At 50.7% G+C, this 25,277-nt stretch overlaps 3 protein-coding genes across 6 annotated transcripts in view; 2 read left to right on the top strand and 1 right to left on the bottom strand.

Annotated features, from left to right (window-relative positions):
- Positions 1-922: 922 nt before the first annotated feature.
- Positions 923-5,373, bottom strand: Snsl (snustorr snarlik). The gene is made up of 6 exons (XM_078193897.1): positions 3,245-5,373; positions 2,557-2,695; positions 2,174-2,254; positions 1,790-1,917; positions 1,555-1,710; positions 923-1,473 (listed from the first exon to the last, which is right to left on the bottom strand). The coding sequence occupies exons 2-6, from the start codon at positions 2,612-2,614 to the stop codon at positions 1,258-1,260; spliced, it is 639 nt and encodes a 212-aa protein (XP_078050023.1). The 5' UTR covers positions 2,615-2,695; positions 3,245-5,373; the 3' UTR covers positions 923-1,257.
- Positions 5,374-5,627: 254 nt separating this feature from the next.
- Positions 5,628-12,556, top strand: Syt20 (synaptotagmin 20). 2 transcript variants are annotated; one of them, XM_078193895.1, is made up of 10 exons: positions 5,628-6,089; positions 6,943-7,087; positions 8,817-8,936; positions 9,346-9,437; positions 9,504-9,635; positions 10,258-10,455; positions 11,061-11,213; positions 11,293-11,413; positions 11,484-11,656; positions 11,748-12,556. In XM_078193895.1, the coding sequence occupies exons 2-10, from the start codon at positions 6,946-6,948 to the stop codon at positions 11,952-11,954; spliced, it is 1,338 nt and encodes a 445-aa protein (XP_078050021.1). In that variant the 5' UTR covers positions 5,628-6,089; positions 6,943-6,945; the 3' UTR covers positions 11,955-12,556. The 2 variants fall into 2 exon arrangements, with proteins under 2 accessions (XP_078050021.1, XP_078050022.1); XM_078193896.1 differs by lacking the exon at positions 5,628-6,089 and adding an exon at positions 6,130-6,857.
- A 460-nt stretch (positions 12,557-13,016) lies between these two features.
- The window catches only part of Wdr62 (WD repeat domain 62), a 93,237-nt gene continuing 80,976 nt past the window's right edge, over positions 13,017-25,277 (top strand). For all 3 annotated transcript variants that reach the window (XM_078195065.1, XM_078195064.1, XM_078195061.1), the window contains exon 1: positions 13,017-13,207. The gene's annotated coding sequence lies outside the window, so the exon portion shown is untranslated. The remainder of the gene's footprint in view (positions 13,208-25,277) is intronic.

Raw genomic sequence — 25,277 nt, 5'->3', positions numbered from 1 at the left:
CGCCTGTGTATAACAATCAGTTGCTCAGCCGGTTCTATTGCTTGGCCCCTCCTATATCTTAAGTCCCGACTCGATTCCTCGAAAATGTCTTTAGAGGATTCATTTATGTGTTCTTATCTCCTGTATTTTATACGTAGGTTTGATTGTATTATTGTGAAATAAAATTTTATATTACGAAAACTTGAAGAACTTATGGCGCCTCTTTTGGCGAAGTCTGAACATTCTGTTTTGGTTAGTAGTTTGTTAGTCTCTAAAGAACGATTCTGTTAACTCAGTTTTATTCTTTACACCTTAATTGTTCCATAATTAATGTTTTTTCGCGATTTTGCATTCTGTAAATAAAAGCGACAATGGCGCTCCTCGTGGAGGAAATACGAAGCTCCTTTCGGCCTCCGTTCAGCGCCAATTAGTGCCGTGGCAAAACGCTCAAACTACAAGCCAAGCGGTGGCGCCTCTCGTCGGCGACTTCTGGAAGCTTTGTTTTGGCTAGTAGTTTGAGCGTTTTGCCACGGCACTAATTGGCGCTGAACGGAGGCCGAAAGGAGCTTCGTATTTCCTCCACGAGGAGCGCCACTGTCGCTTTTGTTTACAGAATGCAAAATCGTGAAAAAACATTAATTATGGAAAAATTAAGGTGTAAAGAATGAAACTGAGTTAAGAGAATCGTTCTTTAGAGGTCTCCTGTATCTATATTATATCAGAAGACAAGCGTCAACATTGCACGACACAATCAATTGCTTTTTAAAACAGCGATTATTTTAAAAATTTGGAAAATTCATTTGTCATTTTTACAAAACCTGTGTGGACATTCGATTGTCTTTAATTAAATGAATTACGATCATCGTTTAATAAAGGTATGGGACAAATTCTTATGTTGGTGATAAAAACAAAAACAAGAGTTTCGTTAAGATTCAATCTTCGTTAATTTAATATAGCACATCTTTCGCATCGTCTTAGGATTTTCTCAGAATCACTCCATCGTCCATGGACGCTGACATATTACTAAGTGTATAAGGTATAAAAATATTTCTGCTTTGTTAACTATCGTCTAATAGCCGATGAGATGAAAGCCTTCGCCCAGTTGACACGCTTTCCCTGCCGTTGGCAGCTGCTCACGTGATCCTTTGGCAAAGGAGGCAATGTTAATCGACTTTGTTCTTTGCCCTTCTCCCTCCGTACGTCCATACATCCCATATGCTTACGCAACAATATATCTACAACATTGCAAATACCCCGATGGCATCTATTATATAACAACTAATTTTTCTGATCACTTTGCTCCTTGTACAATTTTTTCAAGTCCGCGATCGAACCGCCATTGTAGTTAGGAGGTCGGCCTATCCTCTGAACGGTTTTCTTTTTCGCAGGACTCGGAGGACTCTTCTCGTTAGAAATGTCTTCGATCGAAGCCTCGTCCTCGGAGGACTTCACCATCCCATTGCTCCACTTGGTCAACCATTCGCTGGCCACGCTCTAAACGAAAGCACGATCTCAGAGAACCGAAATGCGGCCACGATGGATCTCACGACGAAGAGTATAACCGATCGAACCTACCTTATCCCCTTGAGACTCGGCGACGGCTGTATCCAGCTTCTCGCCCGTCTCCTTCAGCTTCTCCAGTTGCCTCTGCAGCTTCCGTTCCATTTGATACTTCGCGACCGCCTGCGCCAGTGGTCCAAGCTCACCTCTCATGGCAGCGTCGAACATGGCCTAATTACAAGAAAGTCAATTCTCAGCTCTCCAACGTTAGAAATCGTCGGAGCACGAGCGTCCCCGTCGTATTACTCACGTCACGACGCCTCTTCGAGTCGACTTTGCCGATCGGCTCGGTTTCGGTCTGCGGGCCCAGCTCGAGCAGCACTTGGAAATCCGCGTGCTCGCCGAGTCGGAAGCCCACGCCGATCCGGGAATCGGTGCCTACGAAAAAAAGAAAGGGCGAATGCTTCTTTTGTCATCGGTTAAGAAAATGATCGCCGTTAACCGCGTCCATTGGGCAGAGCGTGGAATGACTGGCGCAAGCTATAACGGAGTTAGCACGCCGGTAGTGAAAGTGGTTCGCGTGTCGGCTCCGGCACGAGACGCTCGCGATTAGCCGTGGCGCCGTACGGACTCCACGAGAAAACGATGTTCCTGCAAAACCCGTGACACGTGGACGTGACGCAACCGCGTTTACCTTTCTTAATCGGTGGAATATTCGAGTAGATCAGCGACAATATAGTAGGCAGCTCCTCGGGTATGATCAGGCACGTGGCATCTGAAACGAGACGAATTTTCTGTGAACAATTTCTACGGTGTTTCGCTCGTAATGGAGGACAGGATGGAGTCGATCGTTCGGACACCACTTTCGATTTCTTTCCTTTCCGATTTTAATGACTTCTGTCACGATATCTTTACCGCTCCGGCTGAAGCGTTACCTTTCGAACCGCCTCGTTTGCATAAGAAGATGCAAGGCGTTGCGACACGCATTGTCGACTTTTTTTTGTATTTAGACTACGATCGAGGAGACTCGCGAGGGATTTCGCGATAAGTAGGCGAAGGACGGAGGTATTTACTTACGGTCGTATAGCAGCAGCAGAACGCATAGCGTTCCTAGGACGTTCGTCGTGCTAGACATTCTTTCGGCTGAGACGTCTTCTCGGGCACGAGCGATTTTCGATCAGGTCCGTTGATGCGTCATTCCGCACCGGGGAGTTGTCTACGATTGAAAATTGTCTATCGTCAGTTTCTCTTTTGCCTATCGCGCATCCATCGCCGATGACTTCCAACAGCGATATCCATCTGTGAGATTGCTGACGGGTGTCGATGCGAGTAGAAATCGCGAGCAGTCGAAGGACTTTCTGTAGCGATCGTCACGTTCGCGTTAGGAGATCCACATTTCTCCTCGCCGATTCAACGGTGGCGGCGCAGATGTAGAAATAAGTAATCCTTTTAATTCATCTTGATACTCGGCCGGCCAGTGTTTGTTTCATTCCATCGTGCCGGTATCACTTTCGACGCGCGTATTGAATTAGAACTGAACTTATTTACGAACGTATAACGAACTTATTTATACACCGTCGAGCCGCCCGTGTCACCGTCGCCTTTCGTCGCTTTCCAATAGGTGTGAAAGAAGCGCCGAAAGACGACGTTTCGCTATGACCTCGGTCACTTCACTGGCGAACCGTCCTCGTCTGCACCGAGGCTCGAGGGAAACGTGGCTCGAAGCAGGTGGCTCGCGGTAGCCGTTATGTGTCGTTATACTTACATGAAAGTGAAATCTAAAGCTCGGGCTGGCAGGTAACCGGCCCACTCCGGCGAACTCCGGCGAACTGAGGCGAACCGAAGCTAGAATGCAACCGCGTGCCGCCGCCGTGCGAGAAAGACCTCCGGAAAGAAGTTCTCGAGTGAAAGGAGACGTGGTTCGGTGATCGAGGTCACCGAGTCCGAGCGACCGCCGAGTCGATCCATCGGGGATGAACTCTCTCTCCTTTTCCTCGTCGGCTTCCTCCTACCCGCTCGCACCCGTTCGCGCGCGCGCTCGCGAATTTGACTGTACCCGTCCCGGCTGAGCTTCGAAAGCTTCGCGCAGTCCATAGAAACTTTAATTTAATTTATTTACATGTCTCGACGAAACCTCGTGTATACAACACCGCGGTTCAGATGAACAGTTTATGGAAAACCCGTTTCGAATTTTACGATTATCGGCCGCAAACGCGTCTAATTTCTCGCTGCGAATGCCGGGAAGAAACTGCTCGGCGCGACGGTGCCGTAACTCCTTCGGTATCGTTGCCGTGTCGCGGATGTTCCCATCGGACAGCTTATGTAAACCGTAAAATCTTTTATGTTCTCCGGGAACGGTCGAGACGATGCGTTTTATACTCGTCACGATTAATTAATAACGCTTGCGTCGGCGTTGCGCGATTCCACTTGCGACAGTGACGAACGATCGCCAGGAATTATCGAGCGAAATAACGTCGATGATCTTTTCAGGCTGGAAGACCCGTTCAAAGGACCGCGCGACGGAACGCGTCCGGGGATCGTCTCGAGAAATCAAGAGCGATTCACGTGGTTGTATCGTCGGCCGGCGAGGATCCCCAGTCGACTCCTGAAGGAAATTCAACCGAGGCGGCCGCGCCGCTCCGTTGAATTTTGATTCCGCGCCCACTGTAATTGGATAAAGCCGGTGCCCGTGTCCGACAATGAGTCACGCGAACGCCTTTCATAGCGGCCGTTCAAAGATTCACCCGGAAAAGGCCGGAAATTATATGTCCGCTCGATCGAGCAACAAAAGTGAAACCACGCCGGCGATCAGCGTGATTTTCAATGGCAGCCAGGGAGTCTTAATTTCCTTCCTCGTCTCCGCCGTTTAACCATTGTTTGTTCGAGCTCGCTGATAGCTGTACCGATTCTTTTATCATTTATTCATTTGATAAAATCCTCGCCCTTCGGCTCACGACTCTTTACAACTCTTTCATTTTGTTACTTAAGCTAAGTTACACCGCCTTTCACTGTATCACTGTATTTTTTTATTTTAGAACCAGCCAGTCTTCGATTCCCTTTGTCTCGCTGTCGATGGAAGCGACGCATGCGGGCGAAGAAATTCGTGTCAATTCCAGGACGCGACCCGAACACCATCGAAACAACTTCGTGTAAACGATCGCATAATTTACGATAGGCCAGATCGAACGTTTTCGAAACCATGGACTGTGAATACATCGTTCGCCAGAGGAACGGCGGGACAAGAAGAAATGCTACCGCGATAACGACCACGTTGGCACCAGTGGTTAGCGTGCGTGAGAAAAGGTAGCATCCTGTCCGGCGCTTACATAAGTCCTTAGCTCGGCTTAGCGAAAATCGGGAATTCAAGAGTCAACGTTCTCGACGCAGCGACGCGGAATGTTCCCGCTACGAGAGGCGCTTTACCAATTGCTGGACTGCGAGTTTCTGCTGGGTCGCGATCCAGCTGGCTGAAACAGCCGATTGAAAGACAATACTCGGCTACAAGAGGCGCGCGCGCGTACAGAAAGCCGATCGCCCCGTTACGACCGGCAATTCAAGCTCTTCGGCCGGGTAAACAAATCGCGCTCGCTTTCCTTTCCCGGATACAAACGATCGCATGAATCATTTTCCCAGTCCTACGTCGCGGAGAACCGTCTTCCACGGTTTCCATACACGATCCGGCGAGATTCGTTAACAAGTACGATCCCATCGCCGCGCCTTTTTACCACCCGCGATATAAAATCTGCATTGTTTATCGTCACCAGATGCGTTATCGCGGAGCACGCGCGTGCTCCGAGCGATTGTGTGCGGTGTCGCGAAGTCGTGTGTGTAGAGCACTTGTTCGTCGAGGGGCTAACAAGTTCTGTTGTCAAAGCGAGGACACGGTCCTGATATCGCGGCCGCGTTATCACCGCCTACTTCCTCGTCGCTCCCCTCCTAGTTTCGCTTGCGACGAAAGTCGCGACGAAACGTGCCTCGAGTAGTAAAGCGACCGATTAGGAGCGAGACTCCAGGACACGAAAGCCAAGCGACGGGAAACGTATATTTGCGAGGGTGTGTGCCGGGAGCAGCGAGACTCGAATCTAACAACAAGATTCGCGGGTTTGAAAGAAATTGTTGGACGCGCGTCGATTCCGCGTGAAATTGCTCGAAGCGGTAATGGTTACAGGAAACGAGTGCGGTGTAACCGTTCCAGGTTCCGTTTTATCGGAAACGGAGCCCTCGTAGCGGCACGGCGCGCGACGCGCGACGGTCGACGGTCGACGCGCGGCGGGAACGATCGACGGTTTTCGAGTCTCTCGATCGAGTCGCGTACCGCCAGCTACCGGCCAAATAGGCAGAGTCGCCGCGCGTCTGGCCGAAGACTGGGAGAGGGGCGGTTTAGATAGCGCGTTGCTCGTTTCTCGTTCTATGCAGGTCCCGCGGCGTTTGTCGTTCACCGGGAGTTGACGATCGCGCACGAAGACGCAACGCGCCTCGTTCAACCGCGTTCAGCCGCGAAGGACGCGCGCCGTTACGATCGAATTCGTCCTTCCATTTCCGCAGAGTCGATCGGCTATCCGGAACACGCGAATGTCACCTGACTGGCCATGGGACACTGTTTTGGCCGAGTGAGTATCCCGGCGACGAAGAACGTGGGGAGATTGCCGATGAAAATCGAAGGATAACACAACTAAAATCGAGCTTTGAAATCGTCGAAGCTCGACGATAGCGCGAGTGAAGAGAATATCGTCGCGACGGCGATCGTGGGAACGACCGACGCCGCGGCGCGACACCGTCGATCGGGCTCGACGAAGCGATTCGATCAGCGACCCGTTCGATCGGCTAGATTCGATTCGAACGGCCATATGCTGTTTCGCGATTGTGCTCGCCGTGTCCGCGGTAACAGGTGTTCTCCGATCCGGACGCGGTCGAGAGACGACGCGGCGCGGTGCGAAACACGGGAAAAAAGACGCAGAAGGTTCCGTTTCTCTCTCTCTCTCTCTCGGTTCGTTTCTCCCTCGGTGGCCGAACAGTTTCTGCCGTTTTCCAGCGAGCGTGCCGGAAGAACGCGCGCGCGAAAAGCACAAGTGTTTTCTGGTTTTCGTCGAGGTATCAACGTGGCTCGTTTCCCGTACCCGTATTATCGCCGCGCGCCGTCATCGCGACAGATGTACGACGCGAAACACGAGTCATTACCACGGGCCGACGCGAACAACGAGCACGCGTATTTCGAAGCTGTTTCAGCGTTCAAAAATTGCCGCGTTCGCGATAATCGAGCGGCGAGATCGATCGGCGACCCGCTCGCCGATCAATTCGTTTTCTTTTTATAAATTAATAACGTTATCCGGCGACGGGGCGAACCCGGGTTCGTCACAATGAGCGAGAGCAACAATATGGTAATAAATAATGTTTCGCGGGACCCGGTTGTTCCGTACGCGCGAGTGCATCGATAGTAACCTTGAACGTAACATGGGTTTCCAGTGAATGGTGTACGATGACTTTCTGGGCCCGTGGGGCCGAATCATCATCATCGTGGTGGCCGCGCTGGCGGTGGTCGCAGGACTGCTGGTGATCGCGTGCTTCATGGCCCCGGGATGCCTTGGCTACGAGTGCATCGAGAGACGAAGTAAGCTGCGAGGCGGCCCTAATACGATCGGGCACAACTGCGTTTCAAAAGTCGGCTCGCGTGGATGTAGAAACGGCGAGCGGTTCGCGAGGAGATAATTAAACGGCGCATCCATATTCGGGCGTTATCCTCAAATGGAGACCGTCCGGCGATAAGTGGGACGGTAGAGGTGTTTCACGGGCCGCGCAGCAACGGCCAATTAATCCGCGGGCCTATAATGAAATTCTCACGGTGTGTAACACGCGATCGCGCGGGCTCCAGCGCCGAGCGGTTTGTTTCGACGGGCCTGTAATCTCTCTGTTCGGAGGATCGCGGTCGTCTCTCTGGTCGCGCGCGGAAATCCGCCGACGCGAGGCGAGGCGACGCGTTCGAATGGCCGCGCGTTGCTTGAGCAAGCTAGACACACCAGTCCTTTGTGCGAATTAATCGCGGAGGCGTTCGTCATCGGAGCGCGCGAGCACGAGCGACGGCGTTTTATTTATTTATACGTACGGGCAAAAATCTACGCGGCTGCGAATATTTCATTCGTTCGCTTTCCCGTATTATTTGATCTTCGCGACACGTTCGCGAGATCCGCTTCCGCGTGAACGGTGTGAAGGTGTTTCCAGTTTTTCCCGGCTTTCGATACCTTTGAGCGTGTCGCGCCGTCCTTTGACGAGCTCTGCCCGACGGTATATCGCAGAGCTCGGCGGATCCGGGCGATTACCCGTGGCGGAACGACGGAACCCAGATCTCTGAACCCAGCTTACGTAAAATACAAAATGACAAGAGGCGGCCGGATTAACTCGGGGGAGATCGCGATGCACGCGCGAGCCGTTGAAAGGCCTCCGCGGGCCGTAAAACGCTCGTTGATCTCAACTCGCGACAAATCCCTCTGCGTTCTCTTCAGTTTACCGTCGTTTCCTCTTTTCCTTCTTCCGCTTTCGATCGGTCATCTCGGTTTTTCCCCCGCGAGTATAGAGACATATTCTCCTTGGTCGCGGCCAACGTGTCCACACGCATGACGCCATTGTTCGCGGCTTCATATTTATACGACACACGCGCGCGCGTTTTCTTCGTTTCCTCCGCGATGTTACGCAATTAGGTATGTCATCCCGCAAACAAGCTACACACGGCTTTGCGATAGCACCGCCGCACATAGCCGCGGAAGGAAACGCCCATCCTGACCGCACAAAGGATCTCGCGAATCCGACCAGCGAATGCTTCTAAACGCCTATCGTCGCTCGACGCGAATTTTCAACGCCGAATCAGTCCTTTAAACGTTCGCTTCAAATCGTTGTCGTCGATAGCAATGAATCAGACATATTCGCAGCCAATACCGCGCAATTCAAAATGTGCTCTTACTCGTATATATAAATAAATTGAATCGCTATCGCTTCGCGTAAAAGACTCGTCGATCATCGAACTACTTAGCCCTCGGAGGGAAAGTTGAAACGCCCTGCCGTCCGAGCATCGAACTTTTCCGCGGCGATAAGTACCCAGCGGGTACTTATACCGTTGCAGCGGGATTACTCGTCGTTTGCAAGCCTTCGATCTCCAGATGTTCAATAATTGGTGTCGCCCTAGAAAATTCGGAGCGTCCACCTAACGTACACGCGTCCGAGCGAACCAATTAGCGATCCGGAGAACGGAGTCGTCGAGCGGGGCCGGCCGTCGCGAGTCGCGGCGTCTCGCGTCGTCCGGCTGTTTACAAATTACGCAATCAAGAGCCATGAATAATTCCTTGCAGAGAGAGACGGAAAAACTGTGCCGTCGCGTGTCAAGAGCAGACAGAACGAAAACGTGAAGCTGAACGATGTCAGCTACAGGTCATGGAGATTGGGTAGCCTCTACGAAGACAGCGGCAACGGTACTGGGTCATTACGCGTGCACCGGCTACGTCGCGCACCGCGACACCGTCCTTTGAATTTGCAACAGTGCATTAGAATTTATAACTACAATCGCGATTTGCAACTATCGGCGCGGCCGTAAGATCGCGCCGCGAATACGTTTATAATGTTCTCGACGCTAAACCTCTACCCGGTCACTAAAAACATCTACGATGCAAAGCTTCGCAAAATTGTTTTTTTTTAGTCACGGTGGGTTTAGCGACGACATACGCGACGCGAAAATAAGATTCCAGCGATTTCTTCGTATGCTTCGGGTCTAAATCAGTGATCAAAACTTTCGAGGCGATCTAATGCGACTGTCTTGCAATTTCTTGCAAGGACGATCTATTTGTCTGACCTAAAACTCGTCGGTTGTTGAAATTCGAGCAGGCACGATCACCGAGAGCGCGACAGGAGCCGATGGAACGTCCTGGAACCCGAACAACGGCCAGTTCGAGGGCACCAACGCCTCGTCCACCCTGGTAATTGTCCGACAGCGAATCTTTTCGCGACACTGTATTAATCCGTTCGACGGCGATCGATTGCAGAACCTGGTGCAGAAGGAGAAGCAAAAGCCGGATAAGAAACAAAGGGAATTCCCGACGGAATTGACAATGAGCCTGCAGTACCTGCCGCCGTTGGAGGAGGCTGTTAGCGGGAAGCTCGTCATTGGTATCGAGGTATTAAAAGGTCCCCTTTTATCTGCCTCCTCTTTTGTCGCGGCCGCTCCGCGACACGAATGGAAATCGAGTCATAAATCTCCGGCGAATCGAGCTCCCTTTCGATCTCTATCCTACGCGAAACACACGGGCGTATATATACGTGTACACGTAATCGGCGTGCAAGCGTATCGTTTCGACGCAGGTGGAATGTCGTTCGATCGTTTCGACATTTTCTTCCTGCCTGTCCACCGATCGCCGCAATTTTCTTCGCCGCCGCGAGCGATCCTTATCAACGGCCGAAGGGATTTTCGTTGTTCCGGCCCGACGACGGCCGGTAATCGCGTGAACCGGAACAGGTCCGCGTTCGTTTCACGTCCGACAGGTTTTCGGGTAATCGCAACGCGGCTCTAAACGGCGCATAATTGTCGCAACTGCGCCGCGCATAGAAACGACTGTGAAAAAGCTCGTCGAGGCCACGAGAGTCCAAGTCGATTGTAATACTTTAGTTAGTTAAAATTGTCTTTGCTTGTTCGCTAGAAATTAAAAGATGGCCGAGATTCCTGAAATCAATACGATGCGTCTCTACGAATTACGATTAATTAATCGCAATGCTAAATCGATGTGTTCGAATATCGTACAGGCGTTGTCCGGGCTTCCTCCAAAGCAATACAACTGCACCCTGGAACCGTTCGTGGCGTTGACCATCATGAAGCAATCCTGGAGCCATCGGAAACGGCAAAAGCTGCACAGTTTCCGGACGCGGGGCGTCCGCCACACCGCCAGCCCGATTTTTAAGGAGACGTTCGTCGTCGCGAACGTGAAACAGCACGAGCTCAAGGTATTATACGATTCTTTTTTTTTTATCTCGCCGTTGTCCCGTTTCAGCGCCGCGTTTAATTCAAGGCTGCGGAACACGTCACGCCGCTCTGTGCCATAACTCGAAACGCATCTACGGACAATGGCTCTGCATGCATGCCCCTGTTCGCGCCAACAGCCTTGTCCGTACAGTTGTTTTTTTTCCAACGACGAACAACCGTTCGACACCTGGATTCGAAGGAAAAGCGACGGATACCGCTTATCGGGAAAGCGATTCCCCCCGGACGGGCCCGCGACGATACCCGCGCTAGCCCGATGCAAATGCGTTTTGCGCAACCATGCTCGCCTGTTTCGTCACGCGATTACGAAAAACGGAGTGACGTGTCTTTTCCTTTTCTTCCGTTCTTCGCTTTTCCCTTTCCCCCCGATCGTCGGTAGAATCTGGACTAGGGAAATTCATGTAACGATTCGATTAAATGCGTCTATTAGGTCGATTGGATTCTCTCGGTTTTCCCTCAATTAAACGATGGCTCTAATAAATAGAATCTATAGTATTTTGCTTTTGCGCTATCCAAAATGGAATATCAAGCTTCTATCTTCTCAAGTGAGTCTTCTTTCTTTTCGTAGGATTGGATCCTCGATTTCGCGGTCTTCGATCACGACAGGTACGCCAATGATACCGAACTCTGCTCCCTGAAGGTGTCCATCAAAGAAGTGAGACACATCCTGCAGAGCCCGGAGATCCACATGTTCAATTATAGGATGAAACCGTCCAGCTTGGTAGGTTGGCCGCAACAGTCTCTTGATTTCTATTCGTTGCCCAATCTAAAAGATCTCTCTCTCTCTCTCCGTCTTTCAGGAATTCGGGAATGTTCTACTAGGTATAATTTACTTACCCACTGCGCAGAGACTGACTATAAATGTGATGAAATTACGGGACGTCAAGTTCGCGCCAGCGGTGACCAATTTAACCCAATTCAGTAAGACGCCGTTCTGCGCGACACGATAGGCTAATTAGACGTCTGTTTTCATTTCTTCGGATCGTTTCAGATCCATACGTCAAGGTGCTGATGCTGAACGGGAGGACAGGGCAGAAGCTGAAAAGACGGAGAACGAAGTTTGTTTGCGCAACCGCGCAGCCGGAGTTCAACGAGACCTTGACGTTCGACGTGACGTACAATCAGCTGGATATCGTGCAATTTCTGGTGATACTGTACAGCAAGGTGAATAATAGGAAGAACTGCAATGATTAATTATTATTAGCAGTATAAGTATTATTAGTATCAGAAGCATGCCGATTTACTTGCGTTGCAGTCTGTGACCGCCGAAGTTCCCGCGTGCATCCCGGAGAACCCGAGCGACAGCGAAGACTCCGTATCATCGGCGTACAGACCCAAAGATGTTCCGATCGGCAAAGTGGCGCTCGGGAAAGGGGTCAGAGGCCCGACCGAGAGGCTGCACTGGTTCTCCGTCCTGCAAAATCCCCGTAAACTCGTGACCGTGTGGCACACGTTGAAGTAACAACGAATCGTTCGTCGATTAACCGAGCCTCGTCGCGACCGAGCTCGCGAACAGCGCTCATTTCTAAACGTAATCGCTAATGTAATCAATTAACACGTATCCTCGGATGTTCTTACAAAGTATACGAAATGTACAAAATCGCATAAGCAATACTGGCGTCGTGCCAGGGTCGGCTATTCATTGCTCCCGAATAACCCGTGTGCTATTGTTGCCGGGTCATTCTGCGGCCACCCGACTAATTTGGTTTCCCGCGGTCCTAGGATCTAACAATCGTACCTGTGCGACGGTACCGCACAGGTGCAGCTGTCCTCGATTATGTGCCTTTGTCGTCTCGCAGAAAGACGAATGTTGTGACCGGAAATGATCGCCGCACAATGCAAGAAAATACCGTAGCCGTGGATCCGAGCGACAACGTTTTTGGCGTTCAGCTCGGGAACACTTGCATATTTACCTTATAATTTAATCTTATCGATACGCGCGATCGCAACCAAAGATTGTAGATCTTATAATTATATTTATGTATCATATATGTTCGTTGACGTGTAAAATATTATTTAATTATATGTAACTACAGAGCATTGGAAATATACGTGTGTTCATAACTGTGTTCTCTAATTTGCGAAATACTAATATTTATACAATCTGTACGTATGAATTATTTAAAATAATTTACTGCATTAATAAAAATAGAAATTGAACGTTTCGGAGGAATGTTTCGAGCAGGTTTATAATTCCTCTGCTTACAAGTTTGTATTTTCTTTTAAAAACATTGTCAGTTACGTGCTGTAAACTATGGTAAAAAGTATCATTAGAATTTTAATAATTAGAAAATAGAGAGGGAAAATTCAAAATATGATTCTAAATTGTTTTTTAGATTCGAGATTCAACGTATACGTTATATAACACGTTATTTCCACTGCGTATCGTCTCTTCGACATTCAAAAATTGGCGGGTCTGGGTGTAGCGCTGCGAAGGTTCCAGCGAGTTCCGTAGAGGGCAGTAGTTTCGCGGCGGTCTCGCAGCAACGTCTGTGTAGCGGAGGAGAAGGAGAGGCGAGGCGAGAGGTGCCCGGCCAGCTCGCGAGCTTCAGTCTGTTTTGTGACTCGTGAGTGTGTTGTGTTCGTCCTCGTCGTGTTCAGTTTATTCGGTTATCCTTTTTCGTTCCGCCGCGCGAGTTTCTAGAGTTTGCCGAGGCCGAAAGGAAGTGCACCGAAGTGCTGCGAATCATCGTCGCGAGTCCACGTCGGAAAACGGTGAGTAGCCGATTTCCTTCGATCGTCCGAAATGTCCTGGAACGGTTCGGCGTAGAATGGTGCGTCGCGAGCTGGAAAATGTAACCTCCAAAGGCGCTCGAGGTCCTTCCACGTACAACGAACCTTCCGTCTCTCTCGCTCGCGTTCTCCCATCCCCTGTGTCTTTCTCTCTCACGATGGCACACGTTCTCGCTCGCGTTCCTTCTACTATTATCGCGTCCCGATGTTATCGATATTTCGGCCGATTGTACCGAGAACATTGAGCCCAGCCGGTTTCGCCGAATCTGTCCCGTGTGTTCAAACAAGGACGAGGCTCCGCCGGAACCGTTTCACGGCGGCAGTGTCAACCGTTTTTGAATATCGGCCAATAGCAGCGCTCGGTTCCTCGATTCGAGACTGCACTCGGTCAGTCGTTCGGTCGAAGATCGAGTCGAGGAAGATGCTTCGCGGATTCGAAGCCGAATTCGTTTGGATAAAAGAGCAATTCTTTCACGTAGATTCGAAAACCCTTTCCAATTGTCGGGGAAAGGTGGCGATACTTTCGAGTGTAATTCAACCCTGACCGAGTGCAATCGAAACCGTACGCGACGAATGATCCGGACACCAGTTTGCCATATTCCGTTGCTGCGTAATTCAATGAAGATCACGTCTGTGTACAGGTATCGTGCACGAACTCAATTATCCGTTTACACGTAGCTAGGTTCATAGCCTTTCGAAATGTCCAACGGTTTTACGATACTGCCATGACGACGCGGGGTTGTAACCTCGCTTGTTTCGTGGCTAAAGAATTTTGTTACAATCCCGAGCATACAAAGTAGCATTTTGTGACAGGGCTCCACGAGTTTAACTTCTATACGATGCCGGTAGAAAAAGGTACGTGTTCGAGCACCGTATCGATTTTCAGTAGAATTTGATATTGAACTTGACTTCGTAAGTGCGTATTGAACTCGATCCCCTCGCAGCATACTTCGTGGCTAGGGATTAACCGGAAGTTGAACCGGCGAGAAGCCGTTGGCTATTCCCCCCCGCGCACCCTTTCCACTGTCCTACAATAAAATGATTCGACGTAGGTGACTTTGGTTTTTGGTGAATTTTCGGCGACGAAACTCGATGCTCGTTGCCCGCGACATCGTTTCTCGGGTTCACGTGCTCCGCTGTCACGTCCTGGCCGTCGGCCGGCGACCGACCACAAAAGAAAGAACGCGGCGACTACCTGCCGGTCGATCCCCAACGGAATCGAGTTTTCAACCTGCCCATTCTCTTTTGCCACCCCCTCGTCCCACTCCCGAAGGGCCAAAGTGAATTTCGTAGCCCGCCTTCGCCCCTAGCATACCTCGTGCCACCTCGAATTCCATCGGACAGTTCTCGTCTTACCCTTGTAAACGATTACTCGTTCGCCACCATCTTCGTCCCCATAAAAATATTAAGCGCGAGCTTAGAGTCGAAATAAATTAGGTTCGATGCATGGAAAGACCTCGAATTAGTTCGATTATGATGGAATAGAATAGGGATTCGTTCTCTTGTCGATAAGGTGCGACGATCCACGTTTTCTCAAACAAATCGGTGCACCGTAAATTAAATTCATATCCAGATGTATTATTAATTTATCTCGTTAGATAAGTCTTTGATGTATAATCTAGTTTCTTCAGGAGAATATTTTCGTCTGCAAACGATTAGATAAGAAAGCTAAAATTAATCATACGTTCGGATAAAAAAGAAATTATACATTGGTGACATTGTTCCAAGATTCTTGCAACCTGTATATGCTTTCAGAATTGACGCCATGAACGCATAAAGTCAGCAGTCTAGTTTTAACAGTTGAAACGTAGAGAGTCAAGAATTCAGCGTAATTCATAATATGGTTTCAATTAGGAATTATGAAGTTAGAATTTCCGTGGCCAAGTAGAATCTCGTGCACGCTTCCCTACGATCAGCAGGTGTTTCCGACGAGTTTCGTCGAGATGTTTGCACCGGACTAGAGTCTGTTTGGAATATACGTCTCGCGAATATGGTCACTCGGCGTATCGTTGTGCCAGCAGCACCGCAGAAAAACGTTCCGCCGAAGTTTTTGCGCGTTTCCGTCGCGGAGCTGCCGCGCGCAGGATATCATGCCAACCATAATGATAATTCTGTCTCCTTCCAATGCCGCACACCGCTCTTCGAATCCTGCCGATCGGTTAACGATCCTGTTTTTCTAGTTTCGACCGCAGTTTTCAATCTACGGCCCCTTTTTATTCCATCGACTAATGTGTCTGGGCCGCGTCGAGTCAATTTGTATCGCTACACGTATGCGCTCCTCCTCCTTTCGCGAAGCGAGACGCGTGCAGTCGCGACGCGTAAACGGTCCTCGCGTACACCGATCACGATTTCATTATATTCTCGCGTGGAAACTGGCTCCTCGTAGCTTCTTCGGCCGGTCCACTATTTTTAGATCCCATCGCCGAGGTCATTCGGAAAGACGAGCCCTTGGCGGGACAGGTAGCAAACCTAGGCCGTGGAAAAGGTTAGCAAGCTCCCTTTGAATTTCGCCTGTTGCCGAACCAGTTCCGGCGATCGTCGGAGCGGCGCAAAGACTGTCATCACCGGCACTCGTCAGCCTCTGATTACGAACCTCTCCACTATGGGGAAAAGACCCTTCGAATAAACGACCGCGAGAGCAGGAACGCGGGGTCCGGTTATCGTTCGGGTTCGCAAAAATTCTTGAAACGCGAGATCCGCTCGCGTATCGCCTCGAAGGCCGCCTTCTGTCTTCTGCCCGAGTGCGGAGGCAGCTTTAAACCTTTGCACTATAACGATGAGTCAGACTCTCGATGCATATTCAATGCTAGATCTAATAAATATGAATATTATTAAATTCTTCCAAATCAGACCGCAGTAATTCGCAGGCCGGTACATCGAACATTCTCTGTCGGCCGATTCGTCGATTCTCTCGCTCGATTCTCGATAACGAGGAACACGGCCTTCCAGTTAAACGTGTGACCGATGCAAAAATCTAGAACGCTTTATCTTCCTCGATCTTTGCTCTCCGAATCTCGATACGCTCCGAAAAGGATCAGGTTGTGCTGCTGTCCGGACCGTTGGAAGAGCCGTGCCGGTGAAACAAGTCCGCGCGTATATTTTATTATCTCGTCCCCGGTGCTCGCAGATTCCCCAAGCGGTCGAGTATCGTCGCGTGAATGGGATTCTCCGATTAATCGGAATTCCGTTGCGTGACGCGTCCACGTATACGTCGGGCGCACAATTGATCGCCGATGACTCACCTGTGTCCGAGATCGCAATAAACAACGGCGTTCCAATTATAAATCACCGGACAGCGGCTACTAAAGTCGCGTGAAAATAAAAAACGAACAAGGCGACGCGGCTGGTTTATTTTTTTTTGTGTAAATAATAGGAGCCGCGAGAGAGAAGAAGACGAACCGCCGTGTTCTCTCGTCTCTCGCGTGCTCTCGGTTTCCCGCGACGAGCTGCACGTCCGCGCGCAGAGCACCGGCTTTTCAGGCGTCGCTCTCGTCAGCCTTTTTTTCTTTTCGGCCGACGAGCTAAACTATCCGACGGGCGACTCCGTGCCTCATTGTCATGCAAATGATTTTTGCGCAATCACGAAAGAGCCTAGCGACACGGACGGCACGGACGCGCTGCCTATGCGCGCGTCCGTGCACGTGCATGGGAAAAGGTTCCGGAATGTCCACGGACGCCTTTAACCCTTTCTCCGCGTATTTGGATCCCCGGGATCTGGGTTAGCAAGGCCGCGTTCAATTTCTCGTTATCCTGTTCGCGTTTCCAGACGCGCTTGTCAACGTGGATACCACGAGACTTGAGGAAATCGGAACACATGGACAAGCTAAGGGAAAGGGTTAACCCCTTACGCTATTGTTCCTTTCAAGCTGCGACTATTAGCATTTATTCGTACTTAATAATTTTTATAATAGGATCAGACAATTTTTTTCATCCTTGATTTTCTAGTTTTGCTTTAATTAATTCAATTGATTTAACTATGCGGATATTTTAGCGGTCGATCGTCGCCACTGAACGTGTTAATGTCCTCCTCAGTGTCGCAAGCGTGGAATTGAATTTTTTCGTAGGCAGCGCGTTTACGCAAGAAGTAGAAACCGCGCGTCGTCTTCTCGGCGTCGCTTGACAAATCTCGAGAAAAGTAGCATAATCCGGAGGCAGCCGATTCGAACAGAGTCCGCTGTCGGATTCCAGCTTGTTTCGGCGTGGCTCGAACGAATCGCAAATAGAAGTCGCTCGGCGTGATCGTACGATTTCCTTTCCGATCGGTCGCGGACGTCATCGAATTCCTCGGGATTTTTCCTATGGGTCCGAGGACGCGTTTATGGGAACCACAGCGGCGGCGGCGTTTCGTTCTGACGCAGAGACCGGCTCCGGTCTCCGTGTGGGCACACGGCCGCGTCGAATCGATGCGAGAGAGAAACAGCCTCTCGCGTTCGCAACAATAGCAGGAACCTGTACCGTTGCTCGCGCGCCGGTGTTTCGCGGAACCCCGTGAAATTCGTAGGCAAATAAACGCCGGACAAACTAGCAATTACTTCTCTGTTTCCCTCGCGAGACGCGGTACGCCCGTTGAATCCCTCTTAATTATAGACGATTTCGCGGTGAAATTTCGACCCGTTCCGCGACGCCGACGACGGCAACGTCCGGAGAGGCCGCGGAGGTCGACTCCCGTCGCCGGACGGAGAGATGCTGCGGACATTTATTATTATTATTCTTTTTTTTTATTAACGGGCTAGTAAGACCCCATGGTCATGGTATTAAGGATAGTTTCGTGATGGTGCGAATAATAAGGTATGGGTGTTCCAATTTTAAATGAAGCGAATCTTAAGAATTTTCTCCGATGTTAATGGAATCGTTATCGATCCTCTCTCGTTTCACCTCGGCCGGCTCCTCCGCTCTAATGGAATAAAATTTCAATAAATCACCGCGGTCTCGCGCAACCGGATCGATATCGTTCCATTCAACATTTTCGGGAAAACCGAGATTCGTCGTTCTACGCCGACGGTGTATTTTCGATAATTGCGCGCGTTCTTTTCGCGTTGCCTATTAAATCGGCAATCGCGCGGCAAATGGCACAAAGATCGCGCACGCGGCGAACAATGTCGCGTTCCGCGCTCCCGACGCACCGTGTTCCGGCGAAACGACACGGCGCGACGTGGAGTCGGGACGGGTCCCGCAGCCGAGGTTTGCAAACGTCGCCGATAGTCGTTTAAATAAAAATAGTGGTCTGTAAATAGGCGGTCTCCTAAATACCATCGAACAATGATTGGCGCGACCGACGTTCGCGGATCAAGACCGTCACCGTTACTATTTCGGTGGGACGAGCCGCTGGCATGAGAAAATAATGTTTATTTGGGTTAGCCGGAGAGAGAGAGTGTAAGCGCAAAAACCAAAGGCCGCGCCGCGTGTGGCTCCGATAGCGGCTTAATCGTCGCTGCGGCCGCGCCGCATTCACTGCATCCGGTGCATACGCTGCATCGGTGTAATTAATTTCTCCGGCTCATCGACGCGCAGGGTCGCGAGCAGGATAGAGACACGCGCGACCAGAGAGAGAGAGAGAGAGAGAGAGAGAGAGAGAGAAAGAGAGAGGAGGGATCGAAAATTCCGCTGCTCGGCCGGCAAACCTTTCAGTCGCAATCAGAAATCCTTTCGCAGCCGCCGTGCTAAAATGCTCGATGCACCGGCATCGAATGCAACCGTGCACGAATGCAGAAGCGAATCGGCCGTTTGCGCGGACTGTTGACACAACCGTGACCTTCCGACCAGCATTACTTTTTTATTACGCCGTTTTAATCAACTTTTTCGCCGAGCTCTTTTTGCCGCGGCGGTTTTCTGCGACGGCGACGCTTTTACGTAATTTCTGGACCGATCGGATTGCACCTCCGCGAGATTCAAAGAAAAAAGCGTCGAATGCTGCGGAGGCCACCGGTGGCAAGCGCGCCCATAATAATAATTAATAATAAAAAAATTCAGTTAATTCAATTCAGTCAATTGAAGCTTTAACAAATCAATATATTGTAGAAGACACAAGGTGAGAAATTAGGTGGGCTGTTTCTTTGGCAAAGATCTTTATTCGACTGCCTCTTTCTCTTCGAAAAAGGGCCTCCTCCCCTCGACGAACCATCTCATCATCCAAACAGAGACCTCCTTATCTCGGAGACATAAACAGTGCGCCGCCTGACCGGCGATCATCTCAGAGATCGCTTACAGTATTATGTTCATTCATCAATTATTGTCGATATAACTATGAAGCGGACTTGTAATGGATCTATTCCTTCGGTGAAAATTATTTCTTGGATTCTAACTTGTCGTAAACTATTGTTTTCACCCATCGAATTTAAGCGTGCACCGCCAGTGGTACACGTGGCACGGAATGCGTTAATATAGGAGCGTAGTTATGGTCGTAGAAATTCTTTGAATCAAGTCTCGATTAAAGCGCCCCGATAGGGGAGGATCGCGGCTCGCGTAGGATCAAAGACGGCGACAAATTGGAAATTTAGTTCGGTCGTGGCGAAGCGATCCAGCGGCAGTCGGATCGCGTTTAGATCGATTAGATCGGAAGGAACGGCCGAAGCGCACTCGGTTGAACGCGGCCCCGTGGTTAAACTTTCGAAACAGCCGTGTCCCGCTTCCGCGGAGCTCCCCTTGTTCGAGTTGTCTTGTTCGATGACAGTTCCCGTTGCACGGCACGTCGAAGAGGCTGGCACCGGCCACACGCGTGTTATACCACCTCGTTCACCCCGTCGCGTGCGAGAGAGAGAGAGAGAGAGAGAGAGAGAGAGAGAGACGCACACACCATTTTCCCCGAGTTTACGCTCGGATCGATCGGATCCAGGCTCTCCAGCCGCCGCCAGGCCACGCCAGACTTCGGGGTGATTCTCGCGTCTGCTTCCCCGGGCCATTAGGATAAATCCAAACTCTCTCGTGTTGCTCTCCTCTCCGGGCTCGCGTCACCGGGCTCCGTGGCACGGCATGGCCGCGCTAATGACGAATAAAATTCATTAAAATATGCAGATGAGCGGAGCAACTGTTTCGCAATCGTCTGGCCGGTCAGGGTCCGATAAAATTCCCCAAGCCGGGGTTCACGGAATCGTCGAGTCGGGTTTCTCCGCGACGATCTTTTCTCGGTCGCGCGGAATCGAACGGCTCAGAAAATTCTGCGACGTGTTGCGAAGATTCGCCGCGCGTTGAACCGCGTCTTCGCGAACCTTCGAATCCCTTCCTTTGTCTCATTCCCGCGTCTTCATTGTTCCCACTACTAAGCCGTAGGCTCCGGAATGGCAATCGATCCCTGGATTGCGATCGAAAGGAGGATCGCGCTAGGCGCAAGAGAGAGAGAGAGAGAGAGAGAGAGAGAGAGAGAGAGAGAGAGATCGTTCCGAGGCCTAATATTTGATCGATAGGCCTGCGAGCCGCGGAGGTCTCCGTGTAGAAATTCGAGTACGTCGATGCATAACTGGGTCGCCGTCGGCGGGCAGGTTGGTTAGAATGCAGTTTTCAATGTAGGCAGTCATTCTGCATTCTGTGGCTCTATAAATAATACGCGTTTTACGGTGTCGTGACGCAACGCCGATTCCATCGGACGTTAATCGCGTGCCTGGCCATATTTTTCAACGAATCGTCGAATTCTTCGTCGAATAGCTCTCGTCCGATACCAATGGTAGTCTACACTCTCCTGCGTTCAACGGAGGGAAAGAGAGAGGAGAGAGAGAGAACTATTAAATTTCCATTGCAGATTGCTCGTTTTCGAGCGCGTCGGTTCGCAAACTCGTCGCCGCCTGCCTATCTTAACGAACAAACGTCGTCAACGACTTTGCTCATTGCGCCGTTCGCCCCGATAAGAACCGACATTGCTATCGGCATATTCTATCGATCGCTTATCGATAATCTGCCCATTGGAGTAACCGTCTTCCCGGAAGCGTCGTAAAGATCTTAGCGTCCGAAACAAGGAAATCCTTGAGCTATCCTATCCGAGCCTCTCCGCCGTCTTTGGTTTTGCTTCGCGTCGCAGTTCCGTCGGCTCCTTCTCGCCAAGCGAACTCAATGTTCGCGACAACCCCGCCTTAGGGACGGCTGTTAGGCTCGTCGTCGCGTTTACATTAATTCGTCGAGAATCCAGGGGTTTCTCGAGGGAGAGAGAGAGAGAGAGCTTGGGCGGCGATCTTCTCTGAAACCGTTCGGACAATAGGAAAGCCTTGTAACCTCGATAGCGATAACTTGCGACACCGGTGATTCACATTTCTCCGGTGAAACGGCGGCGGCACAGTCATTCGTTGCGAAAATTAATGAGTTTTCGAGACGTTTGAAGCCGATAAGCATCGATAAGCTCGGAAATAATGCTTGAACATCTAAATCGGCAAACGAAGGTTAACCCTTTGCACTACGACTCTTTTCCTGTTGCGTTGATTAGCTCTTACTTTAATATTTTCCTTAACACCTTCGCCGTCGCGTCACCCATATCTGGATGACATTCATTTCCGACCGATTTTGCAAATTTATTTTTATTGCAATATATTTGACGATAAATAAATTGGTCAGTATTATATTATACTTACCGAATTAGGCGATCGCTATTAGCCACGAGTCGCGATCAGGGCCGACAACGAGATCTATCGTTGTTTATCTCTCGAGTGTCTTGCCTCTCGCCTCGCGACACGCGTCTCGGATCCACGGAGATCCGATTTCAAAACAGCGCAGCGGCATGCAAAACCGAATTCTAGGGCAGAAGAAACCGATGAGGCCTCTCGGGGGGCCTCGCCGCGAAGCGCGCCTTGTCGATCGTCTTTTCTGCAATTAGAAAACCCGACAATCCTTCTAGAGCCGCGGCGCATTCCTCGTTGCACACACGCGCGCTCGAACTCGCGCACGCGATAATGCGTCAGCGCGGGTCTCTCCGGGCGTCAATGAAAAACCGAAGGAAGAAGAAAAAGAAAAGGAGAAGTGTCCTAGAGTTCCTTATATCGATCGCCTCGCACGAGAGAGAGAGGGAGAGGGAGAGACGGTGTGCTCGCTATTTCGCGGAGAGGAGAGTCGTTTTATTCCCGTAGAAGGCGGCAACCGACTGCTCGTTTAGACTTTTTTTACTCCCTCGTTCCACCGACGGCGTCGCCGTATCCCTTTCGCGATTTCATTTTCCTCGTTTCTCGAGCCAAGTCTCCTCCTCCCCCCACCTCCTCCTCGATTTTATAACTCCTTTAACGCGGAGAGAAATTGTATTTGCAGTTGGTCGTCCGTGAACGAAAAACCGGGGGGACTCGTGGACCAGTTGAATTAATCGACGAAGTTTCCAATTAGGATGCAGATGGAGGAGAGTCCTACCTTTCTCTCTCTCTTTGTCCGAGAGGAAGCTCGCTTTTTAGTTTCTCCCGGCAACGAGAGTCGTTGCAATTAATTAAGCAACGCTTTACGCGACCAGCTGTCGGACACACAGAAACCGTGTGCCGGATTTTGCCGGCAGATATTTTCTTCCCTGATTAGGAAATACCGTCGTGTCGCGAATTATTAGGAAATGAAAAGTCGCAGCGCGCGTTCCCGGGTAGTTCCATTTTAACGCGACGAGGAACTGCGAATAGAGACAATAGGAGAGCGGCGCCGGTGTTGCGTGACCGTGTGCGCGGCACTCGCGTTTTCATATTTGTTAGAGAGACACGGGCGCGACAAGTCTTCCCTGTCCGGATATTACGGACGCAGGTGGGTTTTGTTTGCGATCGAGAAGCCGAATGGAACGCGCCTGCGAGTGGAGTCGAGCCGAGAGTTGGAATAAAAGGCCGGGCACACGGATCTTCGCGAAACGTGTTTCACCGGCTCGAAACAATGAGAGACGTTCGACCGGAAGAAACTGGAAAGCACGAGAATTCTTTTATTGCGCGATGAGTCGTCGATGCGTGAAGGAACATGCAAAAATTTCTGTACCGGGCTGGTTCTCTCGCTCCGTTAGCTCCTCTGTGCATCCATACATGGTTCCTTTGACCGGCAGCGCCGCGGTAGAAATTTCGAGACCGTTATCGGGCTCCTTATCTATATTATTTAACGCTTTCGGCTCCCGCTCCTACCCCGTTCCGGTCGTTCTTCTCAATTTCTTGTCCCTCGGGACCCGCGTTGGTCCTTTGATAATGCAACTACCGATGCACTTTGAGCGATTCGACCCTTAGTTTGCCCTACACGTTCGCTTAACACCTTTAATAGGATCGGATGATTTCTGTTTCTTCTATCATCTTTATTTATTTCTAGACTTTAATAGCAGAAGAATTCAATCGAATCTCTCGATTTAGAAAATGGATAATATTCATATTTATTTGATCCAGCATTGAACATGTATTCGACTCGTTATTACAGCGCAAGGGCTTAAAATATCCGTGGACATCGAACCGTGGTCCTCGGCATCGAACTGTGCGAAATTTTCGCGACAGTTGTTGCCGCACTCGCGCCGATTTACCCACGCAATACAGAGCATAAAGGATCGTCGACGAGAGAGAGAGAGAGGAGAGCGCGGAAACGCGGCGCTACGTCGTTTGTCGTTCGCGGAGACGAACAATTGGCCGCGACACGACGGACGTGACTTACGGTCCGCGTTGAATGCTGATGAATGCTCCTCTCGTTTCTAAATTACGCCCTTTCTCCGGGTTCCCGTCTTCCGGTTCTCCGCGCGGCGAAACACGGCGAAAGTGTTGTTGCTCGCCGCCACGCTCGTGGAAGCGGCCGACAAGTCTTCGGTAGTTCCACGGTCGCTCGATTAGGAGCAAGAGAAATCCGGCGGCGAGTCCTCCGGATCGAATGCTAAAAGGCTTGAAAATTCCAGTCCGGTACGAAAGGTCTACTATGAAAATTCCGGCTGATTGGAACGCAACAATCGCTGGGAACGAGCGAGCGAACGGTTTTCCAATCGCCGAGCGAGGATCGCAGTCGAATTGAGAAACCTTCTGTTCGTTCGACTCCGCGATGAAAAACGAAGGAAGACGCATTGTCTTCTCCCGTCGAGTTTAATAGCCAGCTGCCGTGTTCGATAGGTTAAGGTTAAAGCCAGGTTCGCGCGAGGAGACGTCCATTGTTGTCGGATAAGTTCGTTCGTCGAACGATCGTCGGACCAGCGGCGCGTCTCCGTTTCATTCTCGCGCGCGAGGTACAGATCTGCATTTCAATCGAACGCGCTCGTCGCCCGGCCGGAAGAAAAACTGATTTATTCGCGGCGTTAAAACAGGCGCAAGGACGCGTCCCGTTGATTTATCGCCGACCGGTTCAAATGTCGCGACTGCAGTTTCACGGGAGCCGGAAACGCGAGCTGGACGGACGAGCGACGAGAAGTGTCGCGGTTAGAAAACATTTCGGGAAAAATTGGGATCGAATCGCTTTTCGCCGACGGAAATTTATCCCCTTGCCGTAAATTCCCGCGAAATACACTTTGCGCGCTGTCGTAGAGAGAGAGAGGGAGAGAGAGAGAGAGAGAGAGAGAGAGGAGGCGAGAGCCGGTGGTCCGTGTGATCGGAAAAATAGTTTCCCCATGGACGGCGGCGGCTCTCGCCGTGCACGATGGTTCCCGTCGGGGCTCGTAACGCGCGGAAAAATATATTCCATAGGAGCGACCGTTGCGGGTCTATGGCGTCGGGGTTATCGAATGGGGGGGACCGTAAAAGCGACCGACCCACGGTTTACCGGCGAGCCGAGTCGGATTACCGTTCGAAAATATAGAGTCGCGAGACGCGGAACGCGCGTCACGGGAGAGAGCGAAGTAACACGCGAAGGGAACGCCGGATCCCGATATATTATTTAAACGCGCTCACGAATTATTTGCTGGATCCTGTCCGAGTGTAAAAGCGTTACGAGCCCGGGGGCTAGACAAATAAATTTCCTTAGACCGGACGCGGCCAGAGACTGCACGGGGAATATAAACCTACGGATTATCGACCCGTTTTCCGCTCCCTTCTTCGTCCACCCTTCCTCGCCGCTACTTTTCCCTCTTTTCCGGCCCGTAGCTACTCTCGCGCGACGCCACGCGTTGCCGGAGTCTCGAAATCAAAATAAATTCGATTCGCGTTCGCTCTAACCACTATCTTCTACG

The sequence above is a fragment of the Augochlora pura genome, chromosome 11 (assembly GCF_028453695.1).
Source record: "Augochlora pura isolate Apur16 chromosome 11, APUR_v2.2.1, whole genome shotgun sequence".
In the NCBI taxonomy this organism is placed as follows: domain Eukaryota; kingdom Metazoa; phylum Arthropoda; class Insecta; order Hymenoptera; family Halictidae; genus Augochlora; species Augochlora pura.
The sequence above is the reverse complement of the archived record's forward strand: the minus strand, read 5'-3'. Positions and strand labels throughout refer to the sequence as shown.

Coding starts and splice junctions, on each gene's coding strand:
- Snsl (XM_078193897.1), bottom strand. CDS start 2,614: ATGTCTAGCACGACGAACGTCCTAGGAACGCTATGCGTTCTGCTGCTG. Junction 2,255..2,556: donor TCTGCTGCTGCTATACGACC/GTAAGTAAATAC, acceptor GTCTCGTTTCAG/ATGCCACGTGCCTGATCATA. Junction 1,711..1,789: donor ACTCGAAGAGGCGTCGTGAC/GTGAGTAATACG, acceptor TCTTGTAATTAG/GCCATGTTCGACGCTGCCAT.
- Syt20 (XM_078193895.1), top strand. CDS start 6,946: ATGGTGTACGATGACTTTCTGGGCCCGTGGGGCCGAATCATCATCATC. Junction 9,438..9,503: donor CCAACGCCTCGTCCACCCTG/GTAATTGTCCGA, acceptor GATCGATTGCAG/AACCTGGTGCAGAAGGAGAA. Junction 11,214..11,292: donor GGATGAAACCGTCCAGCTTG/GTAGGTTGGCCG, acceptor TCCGTCTTTCAG/GAATTCGGGAATGTTCTACT.